At 31.1% G+C, this 19,296-nt stretch overlaps 1 protein-coding gene and 1 long non-coding RNA gene across 51 annotated transcripts in view; both read right to left on the reverse strand.

Annotated features, from left to right (window-relative positions):
- The window catches only part of LOC130892276 (myosin heavy chain, muscle), a 56,540-nt gene that overhangs the window by 15,163 nt on the left and 22,081 nt on the right, over nucleotides 1-19,296 (reverse strand). For 6 of the 50 annotated variants that reach the window (XM_057797579.1, XM_057797610.1, XM_057797597.1 and 3 more), the window contains exons 11-18: nucleotides 18,974-19,243; nucleotides 18,425-18,595; nucleotides 12,606-12,785; nucleotides 10,757-10,904; nucleotides 9,003-9,052; nucleotides 5,648-5,853; nucleotides 4,030-4,147; nucleotides 449-712 (exon numbers count right to left, since the gene is read on the reverse strand). In XM_057797579.1, the coding sequence (XP_057653562.1) occupies nucleotides 449-712; nucleotides 4,030-4,147; nucleotides 5,648-5,853; nucleotides 9,003-9,052; nucleotides 10,757-10,904; nucleotides 12,606-12,785; nucleotides 18,425-18,595; nucleotides 18,974-19,243 (1,407 nt within the window). Of the gene's footprint in view, nucleotides 1-448; nucleotides 713-3,182; nucleotides 3,301-3,674; nucleotides 3,793-4,029; nucleotides 4,148-5,647; nucleotides 5,854-9,002; nucleotides 9,053-9,205; nucleotides 9,259-10,756; nucleotides 10,905-12,605; nucleotides 12,786-15,337; nucleotides 15,509-15,723; nucleotides 15,895-18,424; nucleotides 18,596-18,973; nucleotides 19,244-19,296 lie in introns of all 50 variants that reach the window. The other 44 variants (XM_057797577.1, XM_057797578.1, XM_057797590.1 and 41 more) reach the window with 14 other exon arrangements.
- LOC130892279 (uncharacterized) lies at nucleotides 6,144-8,907 on the reverse strand. The gene is made up of 2 exons (XR_009059015.1): nucleotides 6,991-8,907; nucleotides 6,144-6,930 (listed from the first exon to the last, which is right to left on the reverse strand). It is a non-coding gene; the product is annotated as an uncharacterized LOC130892279 (long non-coding RNA).

The raw sequence follows: 19,296 nt of genomic DNA on the forward strand, positions 1-19,296 counted from the left end.
GTCTATTATTAAAATATGATTGCGATAAGAAGTTTTATTTATGAAAAAAATTTCGGGGTTATGAGCCAAAAATTGTTATCAATCGAATCTAGATACATATCATCATAATTTATGTTATGTTATTTCTAAATATATCAAGTGTGTCAACGATAATATTAAAAAATTAACTTAATATTAATTTCGAGTCGTTTTAATTTACTTCTGACGTCAAATCACCGATTTCAAAATGTTAAAACTAAAAACAGGTGCAGTAACGTGTATGCAATTTGTCGAATTCACAAGATATCAATTTAGATATGGAAATACCTTCGTTTTCAGAACGAGAGTGTTTTAGTTGATTCTAATATTATTTTTTTTGTATATTTATCATTTAATCGAGATAATTATTTTCTTTTAATGCAATTACCAGGATCTATTGAGTCTTTAAAATGTTGATTTTGGTACTTACAGCAATTTCATCTTCTATGCGAGTGACGTTGAGAAGAGGTCTGACCTTCTGCCACAATTTGTACCATGGCCAAGTACGTAATTTGAGGTATTTGCGCAAGTTGCGTTGACATACTTGTAAAGCCAAACGTTGTTCTTGCAACTTCTTGAATTCTTTCCTTGAGAGATAACCACGTACCCAAGATTGCATCCAGGTAACGATCTTTCCAAGACGGTCGTCACGAAGTTCTTCCATTTGACCCAATACTCCAGCACGGAAAAATACCTAATATGATATTAGGACATTAGAAAGTTCCTAATAAACACACTTGTTATAAGAAGCGGAAACATATAATTATATTAACAAACGCGGCAAAACAAAATGATCAGTTTTGTGAGGATAATCAAAGAAATTAGAAGAAACAACTATCAAGATCTAGTTATTTTAAAAATTTAGAAGTATCCTATTTTAATTTCGATCAGAATGTTAATAATACTATGTTGAATTCTATTGCAACAACACACATGAAACAAATAATAAAACAAATCAAAATGAGTTCTCAAATTTCAGTATAACTTAAAAATTCATTAAATTACTGTTGAAGATACAGAAGTTGCTTTATTCATTCATAGTCCGGTCAAATTTGAATAAAAAATAAGAGTGAAACTACATAAATTCCCATCAAGATGAAAATCAGTAAAATTGTTTAAAATACAATTGAAAGAAAATAAAAAATTTTAATGTTTCCCATTATTTACGTGTATGGAAAAAATTTTATTCAGGAGCAAAGGTCAAAGAAATGAGTTTTTGGTGATTATTAGTAAATCGGTAAATTTTATCATAAAAATACCTTCCACAAAAATTGTAGATTATAAAATTATTTACAAAAAATGTGTCAATACTTTTTTTCCTACGAGCTAGCGTTTTTGAGATATAACGATTCAAAAAGTTATAAAAGTTATAATGTTTCAGAACTGCAGAACAACATCGTCGGACTTTAGCATCTTCGTCAATTGATAATTTATTTGATGAACTTATGACAGTTCCAACCAGTCAACAGAAATTTTTTACAAATACTCATAACAAGCTTCGGTTCATTTCAATGTTGTAAGAAAAGGTTACTGCTGAAAATAAATTGGTGAAACCATTAAATACAACTTTTACAACTTTTTGAATCATTATATCTCAGAAACGGTGACTCGTAGGAGAAAAAGTATTGATACATTTTTTGTAGATAATTTTATGATCTACAATTTTTGTCTGAGGTATTTTTATGATAAAACTCACCGTTTTCCTGAAAATTGCGAAAAACTCATTTTATTCACCTTTAACATTGAATAAAATTTTTTCCATAGACGCAAATGATGGAGAACATTGAAATTTTATTTTTAATTGTATTTTAAACAATTTATGTAGCTTGGAATGTCTAAATTGACCGGATTAGCAAGCATGTTACCACAGGTTTGTTCCTACAGCTTTCGACGCTTCGAATGCGGTTCAAAAGAATTAACCACATTTTCTTTCAATACATCAATTGAATGAATTTAATTCGCCTTTTATATTACGAGTAAACATGTATCATTAAACAAAAAATTCTGGTCGTAGGACAAACAAAAAATAATCTCGTATATATTAGATCAGACATTTACAATTTGATAGTACCTCGACTTGGTTGCACGAAAATGAATCCGGAATGTTTTGACTTAATAGAAACTAAACTTAAATTTAATGACCACGCGATAATATTTAACTTTTTATTTTAATTTTCAAAATTAATTTACAAACTTTTATAACAAATAAGTTAATAAAAAAAATAATCAACTTCATAATTATCTAGTTTACGCATATATGTAATACTCCTATATGGACAGTTTCTATAAGGTATTCCGACTAAGTGAAACAAATAGTGTATCGTTCTCTCTCTCCTCCGAGCGCTTCAGTTAGTTCTGCGCATATTTTGCACGTATGAAGCATGCGCAGTATAGATAAAGCGTCTCGAACGAGAGACAAAATTAATACTGTGTTAGTTTTAATGCAATTTTTTTAGCTTTAACTATTTTACATCATATCTACTGAAATTTCAGTCGAAACGACTTTTATAAGTGGTCATTTGAAAGGTCTTTTTAAAAATTATTCCATGACTTTTTGTTGAAAAATGTATAATTTTCCCATTATTTGAGGTTAAATACTCAATTACGTAAAAGAAAAGCTATTCAAGTTTCTATAACTTGCTTTAAGTAGAACATTAAGATCTTAAAATACAACTAAATAATTTCTTTTTTTATGAGCTTCATTTTTGTTCATTGCACTTTTTTCAATAAAATGCATAATTACAGAGTTATACGTAAAAAACTATTGGAAAATGCGGTTTTTTTGACGAAAAATCGCACTTTTCAATTGCGAATAACTCAAAAACTATTGATCTGGCGAAAAATTTTTATATGACATTTTTTACTTAAAATTTGCTGATATTTCGATTTCTGGGGTTATGTTTGGTGAAAAATTTTCGGTGCTGCATTAAAGAATGCTTGAATACCTGGACTATTACGAATTTTAAGTTGATCTCTGGGATTTAACTTCATGTTTCTGTTGTAACATACTTCAAATCTTTTTACAAAAAATTGTTATTATGGCATGGTTTGAAATAATTTGAATAATATTTAAATCTGTTGTGCTACTCTGAAATTTGAGAAATACCTGTAACTGCTTGAATTCAATCAAAATTATAACTAAATGAAGTATTTGTTACAAATACCTTGGTTTTACCCATTCGGTATTGCTCAGCATCGAGTTGGATATGTTCCAGTATAACTTGCGTTGCTTTTTCAGGTGTCATACTGTCTTTAATGTTACTTGCAGCCAGAATTTTGTATCTGATTTAGCAAGTAAAACACAAAAAATACGTAAAAAACCAATACAAAAACACACAAAATGTTAATTCACTAGATTTGTATGATTTTTAACTTTGTTTTCACGTAAAATAATTGATATTCAATCATCATACAAATCTAGATAAACGCTTTGTCAGTCAATTGACAAAGTTCGACAAATAAACTAAAAAAAATAAAGATTTGGTGTCAAATGTTTGTCATAATACATCGACATCAATTTACACAATAAAAAAGGAGGTCAAACGCTAGTCTTAATGCGTCGACTAAACACAGTACAATCACTTGTCCAATAGCGTTGTAAACTGAAAATAAAAAAACACTCGGATGTACAAATACACTGACAAAGATAAACATGCCTTAGTGTGACCAAGACGGTACGATTCTGAATCTAAACCAGTAGCGTCAAGGATAACAGCAGCACATTTCTTAGGATCACTTTCTTTGGAAACACCAGCTGGGTTCAGAATCTTGTAACTACAGGACAATACCAAAATAATAACATATCCAACTACTAAACACAAAGGTCAACAAACTACAATTTAAATAAGATAAAATGATAATTCAGTACATGGATATTAATAATCGAAAATTCATCCGTAACTTCTACAAAAAATAATCACACACTGTATATTGAAGAGGGTCATGCACGATTAAAAAATAACGTGTTGTACTGGACAATATACTAGGACACATTTTTAAAGTCCTTCTTGCCTTTGTATGTCCGACACGATAACTCTCGGGATCTAAACCAACTTCTTCCAAACACTTCCTGGCAGCTTCTTTTGCATCAGACTCTTTGGCCATGGTAGCGGGGGCCAAAATCATATATCTACATAGTAAAAGGTTACACTTTTCATTTTTTTCGGTATTTAATATAACATTTTATCGACATAAGCGATATTCTATCTACAATAATAATCACTAGTCCTATTGCACCAATTTCATGCCCAATCCATCTGAAGTTTTTGTGTTTGAAACGTTTGAATATGTGTGAACTTCTAAAAGAAATATACTGTGTGGAGTTGTAAGGTTTTTTGATGGAAAATTCGTTGTGAAAGTTTTGCCTCGCTTCAATTAATCTTTCAATAAAAGGATTAATGAAATTTTTGAAAATTTGCAAGTGATCAAGATCGATTAGCTTGAAAATTACTAACCATCTAACGGTTGGAAATCATGAAACTCGACGAAATCGATATCAATAATTTGCGATAAAAAATAATATTAATAAATAATATAAACAATTAATTAGATTGTGGGCTTTTTGATTTACGACTTTGATGACTCCCAATAATTGTCAAATATTTATGACCAGCCCTGCGACATGCCTTAGGACGTCACAACAAAAAAGTTTAGCTTTTAGAAAAACTTCATTTCAATAATAAACTGTAAAAGCAAGTGGAACCAAAACACCATAAACAAATGAACATTAACACGTTGACTGCCAACTACTAAATAGCTCATAATTCAGCTCCCCTGAAGAGTTTTTTTTTCACATAATTCAACTAAGAAATAAGTTTTTTTCAAATCCTACATTTTCTTTACCTTTGAGTGATAACTTTTTATCTAAATTATCAGTTTAAATGATTTAATCATTTGGATCAAAATCAGTAGAAATTGGAATAGGAGTGTACGGGTCCAGAACCAAACACTCTGATAGCCTGGGCAACACACCAAATTCTTCAAGCAGAAGTTTTTGAAGAGTTTACTTACTGATTTTTATTATATTGGAAAGAGCATCTCCAAATACATAAAAAAACATATCTAGTGCTCGGAATAATGAAAAGACAAGCTAAATTAACTGGATTACAGAATAACATATTGGAATTAGACACTCCAAAGAGTGCTAGACATATCTGCTCCAGGATAACATAAGATTGAAGGCTGTTTCATTAATTTTACAGCTGCTATTTCGTGACTAAAGTCGTTATTGGAAATTATTATTTAAAAAAGAGAATCTCTAATCAATTTTATAATAATACCAAAATCTTCATTTTTCTATTTAGAATCATATTGAAGGGATTTAAAATTTTCATCTTGTAAACTTTTTCCATTATTTTTATACTACTTACATACCAAATTTTAAATTTCTAATTTTTTGAGAACCTAAAGCTTTTGTTGATCATCAATGAGTCCAAGTCGAAATCGAGCTTTTTCAGATATTGAAATCTAAAGTTTAATGAATAACATTTCAATAAAATAATAGTGTTTAATCCAATGTGGATAAAAAAAGAGATGTAAAGCTTCTTCAAGAAGATCATACCACTAAATTACATAATTCAAAATACAAAAAAAAAATGATCATCGTATTGTAACGAAAAATTCTACTCACCGAAGTTTGAAATCTGGGTAAACCATTCTGTTGGGGAAACCTTTACGACAAATACGGATACCTTCAAGTACACCGTTACATGTCAATTGGTGCATTACCAAGTGAGAATCAATGACTCCTGGTTGTTTCATTTCGTTGGGAATGATACAACGTACGAAGTGAGGTTGAGTTGATCTCAAAGTTGTCATCAAATTGTTCAATTGTTCCTAAAGGAGCGAAAAAATTTATTAACGATATTTGAGGATAAAATCACTTGAGATTATTAATTTGTTAGGAGTTTAGTTTCAAAGGAAACAGGTGAAAGCTGCATTGTTAATTAAAACAAAAAATTAAAGTGTGAGTATTGATTTTAACAAATTTTTTCATCATGCTCAGCTTTTTTTTCTCCACGACAATTATTAGTGAATGTAATAATTTTTTAATCAGTCTCATAACTGAAATTTGAAAATTCTCGCTCTCCAAGAATATTTGTTCTGACATCCTTATCTTTTGTACGTTTTTACTTTCTATATATGTTGTTTATTGGTCTTTGGTCCAACATACGAGGTCTGGCTATTAAATAACGAGACTGTTCGCCTAGAGGACGACCTAGATGGGTATCTTGTCAATGCACGTCCCAAAACACGTTTCCATCACTATTATAGTATTGGTGCCGTTGAAACGAACGTATTAAATTGAAAAAAACTCCGACTGACTGCTATAAATTATTGTAAGAGGCCTATGGTGACAATTCTCTATCTCGTGCCCGTGTTTTTGAGTGGTGTAAGCGCTTCAGTGAGGGCCGAAAGAGCACTGAAGATGACTAGTGCCCAGGGCGTCCTGTGATTTTTTCAACTCCGGGAACAGTGACCGAAATCCACCAAATTGTACGTGCTAATCGTCGAATGAGCATCCGGATGATGCCGAGGCTGCCAACACTGATAAAGAAACGGTTAGAAAAATTTTACACGAGGAATTACACATGACAAAAATCTGACTACTGACCAAAAGCTCTTACGTCAACGGGTCTGCTCAGATTTCCTTGAAAGGTTAGAAAAAAGATCTGCTTTGAAAGGAACCCGATTTGAGTCAATGGAAGTGGTGAAGTAAAAAACGGCAGATCTTCTAAAGACTCTCACTCACTTATTGTCTTCTAAATAAATATATTTTTTCAATTTTTTTACTTCTTATTCATATTAATCAAATTTGGCAGCTTTTCCAAACATTCTTGTAAACCACCTCCGAAGTCTTTCCCTGTTCTTGTCATCAAAGTTAATATAAAGCACTAAACATCAGTGGTTATTCTTTAAAATAAAAATATCGTTGACCTAATTGGTCATCATATTCATATATATGTCACGTACTATCCTTACTGTACTGTATACTGCATAAACTAGACCAATAGTGCGTTTTATCACCCATTAAAATGAATATTGATTAAAAAAAGTGACATCTTTCTATGACATTTGTCAGAAATTCAGATTTTGAAACTTGTCGTGGAGAAAATATAGTCTATTACTCAGTTAGAATAAACTGTTTTAACATGTGTATCCATTTGTACTAAATGTTATTGGAGACACAGTATGAAGTACTGTGTACTTAGCCCATTGGAATGTTACAAAAATATGCCCTAACCTTGCATTTATCAGAGTTATTAATTTTTTTTATCCATAGGGGATTGTATACGAAACTTGAAACCAAATTTGTGGGCTTGCGAAATTTTGTGAAAGGAGTGAAGTTTTTGAAAAATAGCAATACAACTATACACCGCGTAAAAATATTAATTATTTTATTATTTTTTGTAGGAAATTAAATTCTCTATAAATTTTCTCTCTCAACTTTTTTCGCAAAATTGAAAATAACAAAGTCATTGCAAATTTTTATTTGTCCATTTTTTGCGTTTTAAGATGAACATTTAGCGATTTAAAGTAATTAATATTGTTTTATGTTAATTACTTTGTTATTTTCAATTTTACGAAAAAAAGTCAGGGGACAATATTGTAGAGAATTAAATTTTTTCCAAAAAGTTATTGAGCAATATTTTTGCGGGAAAAATAGTTTTCCTGTTATAACAGAAAAACGATGTGTAGGCTTTCAACTGAAATATTTCGCACAATTGATATTGTCAAATTTGAGGCGCTGTGAAATTCTTATGATATCCGCAATTGGAAGAATGGAGGAAATTTATTAGTATCAAAATTCTCTACCAAATCGGTCTAGACCTATTTTCCGGAAAAATGAAAAAGAAAAAAGTTATAGCCACTTGAAGGAATTTGCTGTTTCAATTTTCATCGTTTTTTATCAATAACTTTGTTATTTTCAATTTTACGAAAAAAAGTCAAGGGGGCAATATTGTACAGAACTAAATTTCTTACAAAAAATAATTGAACAATATTTTCACGGGAAATATAGTTTTCCTGTTACAACGGAAAAACGATGTGTAGGCTTTCAACTGAAATATTTCGCACAAGTGATATTGTCAATTTTGAGACGCCGTAAAATCTTCAAAATAAACGCTATTGGAAAAATGGAGGATGAAATTTATTTGTCTCAAAATTCTTTACCAATTTGATCTTGACCTATTTTCCGGAAAAATGAAAAGAAAAAAAGTTATAACCACTTGAAGGAATTTGCTGTTTCAATTTTCGTCGTTTTTTATCAATAACTTTGTTATTTTCAATTTTACGAAAAAAAGTCAAGAGGACAATATTGTAGAGAACTAAATTTCTTACAAAAAATAAAAGAACAATTTTTTTGCATAGTGTATAGTATCATTTATATTTAGTAGAAATCATTCTACTCCTTTGTGGATATTTCCGAAGGGTTGCAATCCCACAAACTTGAATTTAAGCTTGTCGAATTGTCGACTTTGATAAATGCACTTTTCAATGTACAAACTAACAAAACAAATACGTAATTGAGAAATTGGATAAATGAATCAAATTCAATTAAATCATGTAGAGAAATGTTGATTTGATTTTTTTTTGTCTGAGACCAAATAAAAGCATAGTTATAAAGTAAAAGCAATTCGTATAATGCAAAATGGAGTTGAAATGTAAACTGTACTTAATTCGTACGTTTATAGTGGTTAGTATACATCAGCAAACAAATAGTGGATAAGAGGCAGTGAGTATTTATGTGCCTACGCATCCATTGGAAATTTAACAATATCCATACAGTTTTCCGGTATGGTTTCAACACTAAAATCTTGTTCTTTTTTGTGTCAAATAACAACCTAAAAACTATTTACCAATCATGTCTTTTGTGGTAATAACATATAATTGTTAAAACAACACTGTGTTTCTCAGTGGTTTGTGAAGTATATTTAATTTCTACATAAAAAAAACTAATATCCCTTTTTTGACCCAAAACCTACCCTGTAGGCGGATGATACTGTGGCGAAACCACCACCTTTCTTACCACGACCTAAATAGCAAATAAAGCAGTTTAGAAAAATATATAAATTATTATTAAAAGTGTGCAAATATGCAAGGATCGGGGTTGAATGAGTCGCATATTCGGTAAAGGATTTTAGATAAGTGAGATTTTCACAGCTGCGTCTATTAGCAGATCATTTACCCTGTATAAACTGGATACGGTTTGGAAAGCAGAACCCTTAGTTCTTTTAGCACCTAATATGGGAAGAAAATCATTTAGAATACGTTATAAAAAAAGCAATAAATTATTCTTACTTACGAGGATGGTTCCAGAAGTACCTGGTACATCAAAGAAAAGACAAAAATTTGGAAAAAAAGTAATCTCCATACACTTTTCCCAACGATATTCAATAAGTTCGATACAGGAAACAGAAAATAATCCCAGGAGGCTGAATCTGGTGATTAATTTAGCCATTCCAATAACGGATGTGTCAGCTGGTGCATTGTTTTGATGAAAAAACATTTTATGCGTCCGTTTTTGTTTGATTCCTTCGCTTAAACGTTGCAATGAGTTCGCATAATTCTCGCCGTGGATAGTTTATCCTGTTTCAATGAAAATTATCCCACGCGCATCCCGAAAAACCGTCGCCATGACCTTGCCTGCAGATGGAACGGTCTTTGCCTTGATTAGAACCGGTTCTCCCATTGTTTTTATCGTTTTTTTTTACTTAGAGTGTGAACTGATGGACCTACGATCCATCCATGGTTATGAAACGGCTCTAACTCGGTAAAACATTGCCAAACAGTCGATGGAAACATCTTCACGATGTTGTTTTCGTTCCATTGTGAGCAAACGCGGCATCCATCTTGTTTTTGTCCAAATCATCAGTTAATATGCGATGTATCGCACTTTTTGAAATGTCCACTAAGTCTGCTAGATCGCGCACTTTCAGTATACGATCATCCAGTACCGTTTTGTGGATTTTCTTCAATATTTCTAGAGTCGTCACCAAATTTGATCGACCAGTGCAATGCAGGTATGGCTTTGTTTAAACTTTCCTTCCCAATATTTTAGTGTTGTCTCACATAACGATGACCAATTTACTCCATGTTCACAAATTCACTGTTAATAGCTGCCAAATAAATACTAAAAAACGTGGCGGTACTTCTGGAACCATCTTCGTAACAGAGTGTGTAATTTTTTGTACTAATTTCATGATTATTCGAAAAAATATGATTCAATAAAACCATATAATAATAAATTTGTCTAAACTTATATCCTATCTAAATTAAAATATCAGGTAAATTATCAGTCCGCTTCGTTTTTTTTTTGTAGTCGAGTAAAATTAATGCTTAACATAAGATTTATTCAAATGTCAAATGTCAAATGTCAAAAATATGTATTTGTACAAAAAATGCTTATAACAATTAATTATTGTGGTTGAACTGAATAATAACAAATCTATTATAAGTAGTGTTCCAAGTTTGTAAATGATTTGAGTTGTTCGAATAAATTAAAACTCAAAAATTCAGTCACTATATTGCGAATTCACTGGCAAACAAACAAATAACAAAGTGAAGAAAATAATGTAAATATAGTTACAAAAGATCTTTTTGTGGAAAATTTTATATCAAACCACAAAAAGATCTCCTAAATCACAGATCTAAATCGATTATTTCTATGAGAAATTTATGTTTCACACCCTGTTTATGAGGAAATATTTATTCATTTTACCAATCAAGTATATTTTACCTTTTTCGGCAGCACCACCAGATTGTCCAGGATGGTCGGCGAAGATTTCAACTACCAAGTTGTTGCTACCCTTTTTGAATAAATCAACAACGGTGTCATTCAAGGGATCCTTGTTCTTTTCTAACCAACCGGTGATGTTGTATGGTACCTATGAAGTGGTTTCATATATAATTTAACTCTTTAACAAAACTCTAGAAGAGCATCATTCAAAGTTAGTGAATTATATTGAAAACGTAAAAGTTTTGTTATAAGATATCACCCAATTGTTTTGCCACAATGAAGCTTTCCTCATTTGCCATTGGATTAGTAATTAATAAAATTATGAACTAGAATAAAATGGGCTCTTCACCTAGGTGCAATTATCTATGAATATTTCTCATTAGGGGTTGTAAGACTCGCCACCCTCCATTATACACATTGCGAAAGAAAAATCTTCAATTGGGTGCACCCGAAGCAAATTGTTTTGATACAAAAAGTATGTTATTTTGATATAGCTAATATTGGGTTGTCCTGTTCGCAATCCAAGACATTATGTCGTTTCAAATTTGATGTTGAAGTACAAAATCAACAAATTTACTGAAGAAGTTGTTAATATAACTTTCAGAATCTACATCTTCCCCTTTAAGTCGATTCACATAAGGTTTGGATGGCCTTCTTTTCGAAATCACATGTCATCAGGAAATTTTCTTCATATTTTACATACAATCTTCTAAATAACAATATAAAAACGATAGTTTTTTTTTCTATTTCCTGATTGAACTGTGGAAAGTATCTTCAACGTCCAAAATAATGACTATTTCTTTCGCAAAATCTTGGCCTTCGTTGGAGTCAGCATCTTGCTAATTGATTTGATGTATATTTAGAATATTTTCCTCTTGTTCTTAGCATTTTGAAAAATGCTAACTATGTCAGACATGTGAATCTGCGCAACCAATTTATAAATGCTTTTTTTTCCAACTTATAAGATAAGATATAACATCATCAGATATTTTTCTTTAGCTGACTGATGTCCCTCGGATTGTTCATGTAGACTTTATTTTTGAGGTGTTTCCACAAAAAAAATCAAGTTGCGTCAAGTCGGGGCTGCGTGGGAGCCAAGCGATATCACCTCTTTTGGAAATTAGTACACAGCCGCTATAGAAACATTTCTGGAGTCAAATATTCCTCCAACATCGTAACATCGCGGTAGGTGCTTCGTCCTCGTAAATCATCAAAAAGGAAAGGACCAATAATTTCTGTATCTTTTAATTTCTGTGTTAACTGGAGCTTATAAGGATGCAGTTTAAGATCCAACTTGAAAGTTCGCTGTAAACTTCGTCGCCACAAGTTTAAAACCGCCGATCGCTTCCGAGTAAACATATTTTAATTAAATTTGCACTCGGAGCTTCATTCATGTGTATTTATCCATATTATGAACAATACACTGACTCATGGCTACTAAAACTCCACTCCACTCCAATATACACATTCTATTGCGCCACCCAAATATTTTTTCTTTTCGAAATACTTAATATTAGAAACAATACTGAGTACCAGATGAAAATAAATTGAATGTTGAAACTGCAAACAAAATGGTGGGTGGTTTAAATATTCGTTAAACAACCAGAGCAGTTCAAATTGATCTAAACTTCTTTATTTTTTTTACACCTTTTTGTATTTATTTTTCTTGATAAATCCTCTTGATTTAGTTTCTAGTAGTTTCAAGGGTATTTTCTACATTGTGAAAAAAGTTATTAAAATTAAAAGAGACCTTAAATCTAAACGATTTATCAACAAACCGTAAACTGTTGTAGTTTACCATGGATATATAATTTTGAGTAAATTACCGTTGAATTCAAGAGATACTTACATTACCAGCATAATGTCCCAAGGTGAAATGAGCAGCTTGTTGACCAGGCTTTGGTGGTTTAGGTTTCTGGAAGTTAGGCGATTTACCCAAATGGTTGGTGTTCAATTTTTCTTCAAAGGTCTTATCAGTAGCTTTGGGGAACATAGATTCTTCTTCAAGGATGGACAAGATACCCATAGGCTAGATTTAATAATAAACTATTAAAATTTATGATCTATCAGTTTAAATCAAAGCAAAGCAGTTTCACGTAAATAACACTTGATATGCAACATTATTCCGTATGGTTTGCGCAGATCAAGTGTTATATAGAGTGAGAATTAATTTGAGATATTTCACTTTACTTGATAACTAAAGAAAAATTTAATAGGTTAACGCAATTATTATATATTTTTTTCTTCATAGGTGCATTTCTTGTAGCATTTGAGTAGTTCAGCGTGAAGAATCATTTTTGGTGAGGGTATATCGTACCAAAAACATTAACATATTCTCGTGAAATTGTTGACTCCAAAAGAGCCAGCAGAAGAATGAAATCTGATGAAGCTGTTAGTAGAAAAATTGATAAAAGTGGAAAATCATATGAAGCAGTCCTAGAAAAGAGAATCTGCAAATTAATGGGAAAAATATGATTAAGTCGACATCTACTGAATACAGATATTCGTAATACAAAATGTACAATATCAAAAAAGGGGTTGAAGGTAGTACTCGATAAATGTTGAAACGGAATTTACATTTATAACAAACTTGTTTCAAGTAAGTCGATAGTTCTAATTACTTTTTGAAAGAAACAGAACAGTTCGATCTTTTATTATTTTATTGAAATCGAAACAAGAAAAAATCCTAATATATGCAGAATGATTGGTTAAACAGTACTTCATGGATACTCACTCAGAAGATTGCTAATAGAACCAAGACTAGGAATAGAAGATCATTTGGATGCAAGAAGCTATAGAAGATGGATCGTGAAACAGTAGGAGAAAATTATGGATATTCGATTACAAAACAGTACACAGAGATGCCAGTAGAGCTCTTTTGAAGAGACAGAGGGTAAAAAGAGAAAGGATATACCGAAAGAATCAAAGAATTTGAGGAAGAAAGTACCAAGAGAATAGAGAGAAATGATTGCTGATAGATGAAGATTAAGGTTATAAGTGAAAAGTATAGAAGATGAATAGAAATTTTATATATTTCTCTTGATATCATACACAGAGAAATTGGTTTCTCTGGTATAATTAAAACCTAATTTAGAAGGGCTCAAACAACGACGAAGCTCTTCAAACAAAGTTATTTAGTTCTTGTACACTTCGCTGTACTCTTACTTGTAGGGGAACCACCAGATTGATTGAAATGTATCAACCATTGTATAATGAATGATTAATCTCCAAAAAAACTTATGGAAATATGTGTTAAAAGGAAAAAAATGTAATGACTGAATTTAGTTAAGTACCTAATTTTTTTTTCTATAACAAAAATAATCATTTAGTATTTTTCATAAACTGAAATATCTCTAATAATTGAAAAAATATACCTGTACGTGTAGAGTGCGAAGAAACTGTGCTACTATAAAAAAAATGAAGGTTCTGTGCATATACTACCAAAGTGATACGATATTAACTACGTCGAATATATTTGTACCTTCTCGATTAGATCGATACAGGGCTGTAAATCCATACCAAAATCTATGAACTTCCATTTCAATCCTTCTCTTTCATATTCTTCTTGTTCCAAGATGAACATGTGATGATTATAAAATTGCTGCATCTTTTCATTTGAATAGTTTATGCACAGTTGTTCAAAACCATTATACTGTAATTATTATTGTTAGCTAAACACAAAAAAAGCTTCATAGCTTCGACGGTGTCGTATACCCAGTATCAGTTTTATTGATACTCAAATCGCACAATAAAATAACCAAAATCAAATTTTATATGAAAAATACGTATTATAATAATAAAAAGGGCACAGATTTCATGTGCACACGGACCGGTATAAGCCTCCGACGTATCTTTAAACCGCGGCTATGAGGTATGCAGAGGATTTACCAATAAGATTTAATTTCTGTTTTAAAAGTACGAGTTAATATTAACAACTTGATTTCTAACGCTTAATATTTTGAGTTTTCTTTTCTAAAATAAGACAAGGAATCGTAATTCTCGTTTCGACACCGATTATTACGTTTCCGAGCTGCAAGTGCACAGATTTCATGTGCACACGGACCGGTATAAGCTTCCAACGTCGCTTTAAACTGCGGCAATGAGGTATGCAGGGGATTTATAGTCTGACAACTGGAAGGTGCTCTACTACATAATACAGGTATGATAAAAAAGCAACTCGATTAATTTGTACCAATGGCTTGACTGATGGACCTATAGCTTGGCCATGAACTACGGGTACAAATTATATTGAAGAAAGCGTTCGTAATAATTGATAATAACTCGTTAAAGTTAAGTCGAAATAGAATTGATGTAGTTTGGAGTTAGATAAGAGAGAGGAAGCTTGAATTATGAAGTTTCAATGGAAAAACAAGTTATAAAGGGTGCGCGAGGAGTATAAATAAGAATTAATTTAAACCCGTTTCATTTAATTTCAAATGGATATGCTGTAAAATGTGATATTTGGTTATATAATTGTGCGATTTGTGGAATATTTGATCTGTCTTTACGAATACACAACATGAAAAGCGTTAATATAATTTTTAGGGAGAAAACCAAATCTGTACAACTCGTATTCTGTACCTTTTCAATAAGTTCAATACATGCGGCTAAATCCATACCGAAATCAATAAAAGCCCATTCAATACCCTCTCTTTGGTATTCTTCTTGTTCGAGTACGAACATGTGATGATTAAAGAACTGTTGTAACTTTTCATTGGTAAAGTTGATACAAAGCTGCTCAAAGCCGTTGAACTATTTAAAACAAACACACATATAACTACTACGTACAAATTGATTCCTTTCCTGCAACATTGGTGGAATCAAGAGGACGATACAACATATATGTATATATATAAATAAACAACAATAGACAGACAGACAGACAGACATAGTTCTACAGAGACGATATATACTGCTACAAACAAAAACATGTCACCAAAATTCTTCCAACGGTACTGCTATTTTACCTTTTCAATTAGTTCGATACAAGCCGCCAAATCCATTCCGAAATCGATAAACGTCCATTCAATACCCTCAATTTTGTATTCCTCTTGTTCAAGTACGAACATGTGATGATTAAAGAATTGTTGTAATTTTTCATTCGTAAAATTAATACACAGTTGTTCAAAACCGTTGTACTAAATAATTATAAAGTAATCATTAATATTCATTACATCACAAACATCACTAGATGATGAAAATTGTTAGTAAGATGCAAGCAAGCAAGCAAGCTTACCTTCATTCAAAAATTCTTATTTTTTATTAGGAATGAATGATATACTACGAGAGCTGCCTGTTGAATTTTTGATAAAGCATACGACGAGTTAAAAATATCTGTATATGGCAAAATACTTGTAGTAAAATCATGAAAATTTTTATGTTTGGGTTTTCGGATACGATCTTTTTAACTAATTTATTTTCAAAGGTGGCTAACTTCCGGTTCTACTGGAAGTCGACTGTAACTTTGTTATTTTGAATAAAACACACTATATATTGATACATATTTGAAATATACGTGAAATTCTAGTATACTTTTGTCTAAAAACTTTTGCGAAAAATGCATACTTTTTGAGTTATTAATTTTTTTGTAAAAAATTTGACAGTTTCAGACCCTTATAAATTATTTTTTTACAAGAATACCCTTAAAGATATGGAAATGGTTTATGTTCGGTTGCTTTAAGCAAAATTAGACGTATTTAAATCTATGTTGAAAAATTTTTAATTATATACAGGATGTGTATAAAAACCGTTCAAAGTTTAACTTCATAAACTTTTAGTGGTTTACAGAAAACATGTAATATCTGGATAACGTTAAGGTTTAGGTATAACATGTATACATGAATTTGCCTTATTTTTTTAGTCCTGAATGCATTAAATAGAAAAAACCGGGTGGTTCTTTTAAAAAAAATAAAGAAATTTGATATTTATAAAGTTAAACTTTGAACACTTTTTATACACATCCTGTATAGAATGAAAAATTTTTCAAAGTAGATTCAAATACGTCTAATTTTGCCAAAAGCAAATGAACATAAACCGTTTCCATATTTTTAAGGCTGTCCTCGTAAAAAAATAATTTATAAGGGTCTGAAACTGTCAAATTTTTTACAAAAAAAATAATAACTCAAAAAGTATGCATTTTTTAAAAAAAGTTTTCAGACAAAAGTTTACTAAAATTTCACGTCGATTTCAAATATGTATTAATATATAGGGTGTTTTGATTAAAAATAACAAAGTTACAGTCGACTTCCAGTAGAACCGGAAGTTAGCCATCTTTGAAAATATATTAGTTGAATAGATCGTATCCGAAAACCCAAACGTAAAAATTTTCATGATTTTACTATAAGTTTTCTGCCAAATACAGATAGTTTTAACTTGTCGTGGGACACCCTGTATAGAATAGACTAAAAACTACTTTCCACTAAATGTCTTTTTTTCCATTTTGAGGTAAAGACAAGGCTTTGGGTAGGAATTTGCTACTACCAGCACATTTTCTGACAGAAGACCAGATACAAAAAAGTGAAAACTACAAAAATATGGAGTTGAATAACGAAATTAAAAAAAAAACAGAACATTATATAGTTGAAAAACTGATAAAATAAAGGTAGAGAGAAGATGTAGAGGACGACCAAATTTAAGATGTCATCTGGATGTAAGAAACTAGAATGCGCAGAAACTGTTAAGAACACCGAACTCATAAGAGAAAATACCGAATAGGAATTTCTTAATTGTGCTGTTACATCGTTAAATACTTAGTTAATTTTGCTTGTTTGCTGTTCTGTGAGCTGTTTCAAGTGTTTTATCGTAGGTAAGGAGCTAGCCTAACCCGTGAACCCTCAACCTTGGGACCTACAAAGGCCCTTATTGACCTACTCACCAAGCAGGTACCAAAGTCCTTTCTCAGACAGGGATTAAATGATGTTTTAGGAATATTCAGACTAAATTATAGACTAATTAACCCAGCGCAAAACAAAAATAAGAGGAAACATAAGAAGAATACCGAAAGAAAAATCAAGACCTATCAGAATACTAGGAAGTGTAAAAGGCAAAGTTTTACAAGACAGAATACGGAAGGAAGATATTAAACAGAAGAGTAGAATACAGGACATAGGAACGTGGATGAGACAGAGAGGAATTTCTAGTATAAACATAAAAAAAATTATTTGTTAAGAACGAAAAGTTGAACAAACGAAAAGGAAGAAAACCACAGATCATCTAAGCGTTGGTGGTGGAATTTATCTTCCGGGTAAAACTTGCTGATAATGAAGAGGCAGTAGTCTGCTAATATGGTCATCAATATTAGAAAGAAGATGATTTTAGTTCATTATCAATTATTGTTACATAATATATTCGATATTCAAAAGAAATTAATTTGTCTATAATCCAGTTCAGTTTTATTATATTTCAAATAGGAGAACTATTTGCCTACAAAAGGCCACAAAAACAAAGTAATTTTAATATATTTTTAACTATCGTTTACAAAATTATTATTTAATAGAAATATTATTAGTTCTTTCATAAAACAACTATGAGACAGCCCTCGTAAATTATTAACGAGATTATAATTTCTCATTTCTAATTAAAAAGAAGATATAATTGAATGTTTTGGTCCTTGTGAGATGTTTATTCCTATAAAAAAAAAGATACTAAAGCGTGTTGAAGCTTGCGAACCTTTTCAATAAGTTCAATACAAGCAGCCAAGTCCATTCCGAAATCGATGAATTGCCAAGTGATACCTTCCCTGGTATATTCTTCTTGTTCCAAGACAAACATGTGATGATTGAAGAATTGTTGTAGCTTTTCGTTAGTAAAGTTAATGCAGAGCTGTTCAAAGCCGTTATACTAAAGCAGAAAGTAAATATTTGTTTGGTTAATTTTATCGAAGAGGAAAATGCAAGAAACGATGAAAAGAATTTGATTTCTCTTTGTGTTTTCGTATGTCCTCCACCATGAACAGGAATAGATAAAATATATATTACAAATTTATATATAAATAACTGTACAATGTTCCTAAATTATAATATACATAGTATCCAGAAACTTTATGCCAAAATATTTTGAATTTCACGATTGTATAACAAAAAAAAATTAGTTTCTGTCAGTGGGTTTGAATTAGATTGGTCGTTGAGTGATTTATTTCTATTAAAAAAAATTTGGAAAAAAACTATTTAGATATTTTGATTCATTGTACAATTCTATTAATTAAAAATACGAACTTACGTCGAAAATTTCAAAACCAGCAATATCCAGTACACCAATGAAGTGTTGTCGTTTCTGTTTGGTGTCCAAAGTTTCGTTACATTTTTTGACCAAAAATTTGAACAACCTGTCAAACATGGCCTTTGACATGGCACCAACGGAGTACGATACTTGACTGACATTACGACCTTGGGTGACGAATTCATTACCGACCTTAATTCTTGGTTTGACGAAGGCCTGGTATAAGGCAGCGGCCTCAACACCCAATAGTTTACCTACACGCTCACCCTCCTGTTATAAAACAAATATAATAACAATTATAAGAAGAAGAAAAAGGTATATTA

The sequence above is a fragment of the Diorhabda carinulata genome, chromosome 4 (genome assembly GCF_026250575.1).
Source record: "Diorhabda carinulata isolate Delta chromosome 4, icDioCari1.1, whole genome shotgun sequence".
NCBI lineage: Eukaryota > Metazoa > Arthropoda > Insecta > Coleoptera > Chrysomelidae > Diorhabda > Diorhabda carinulata.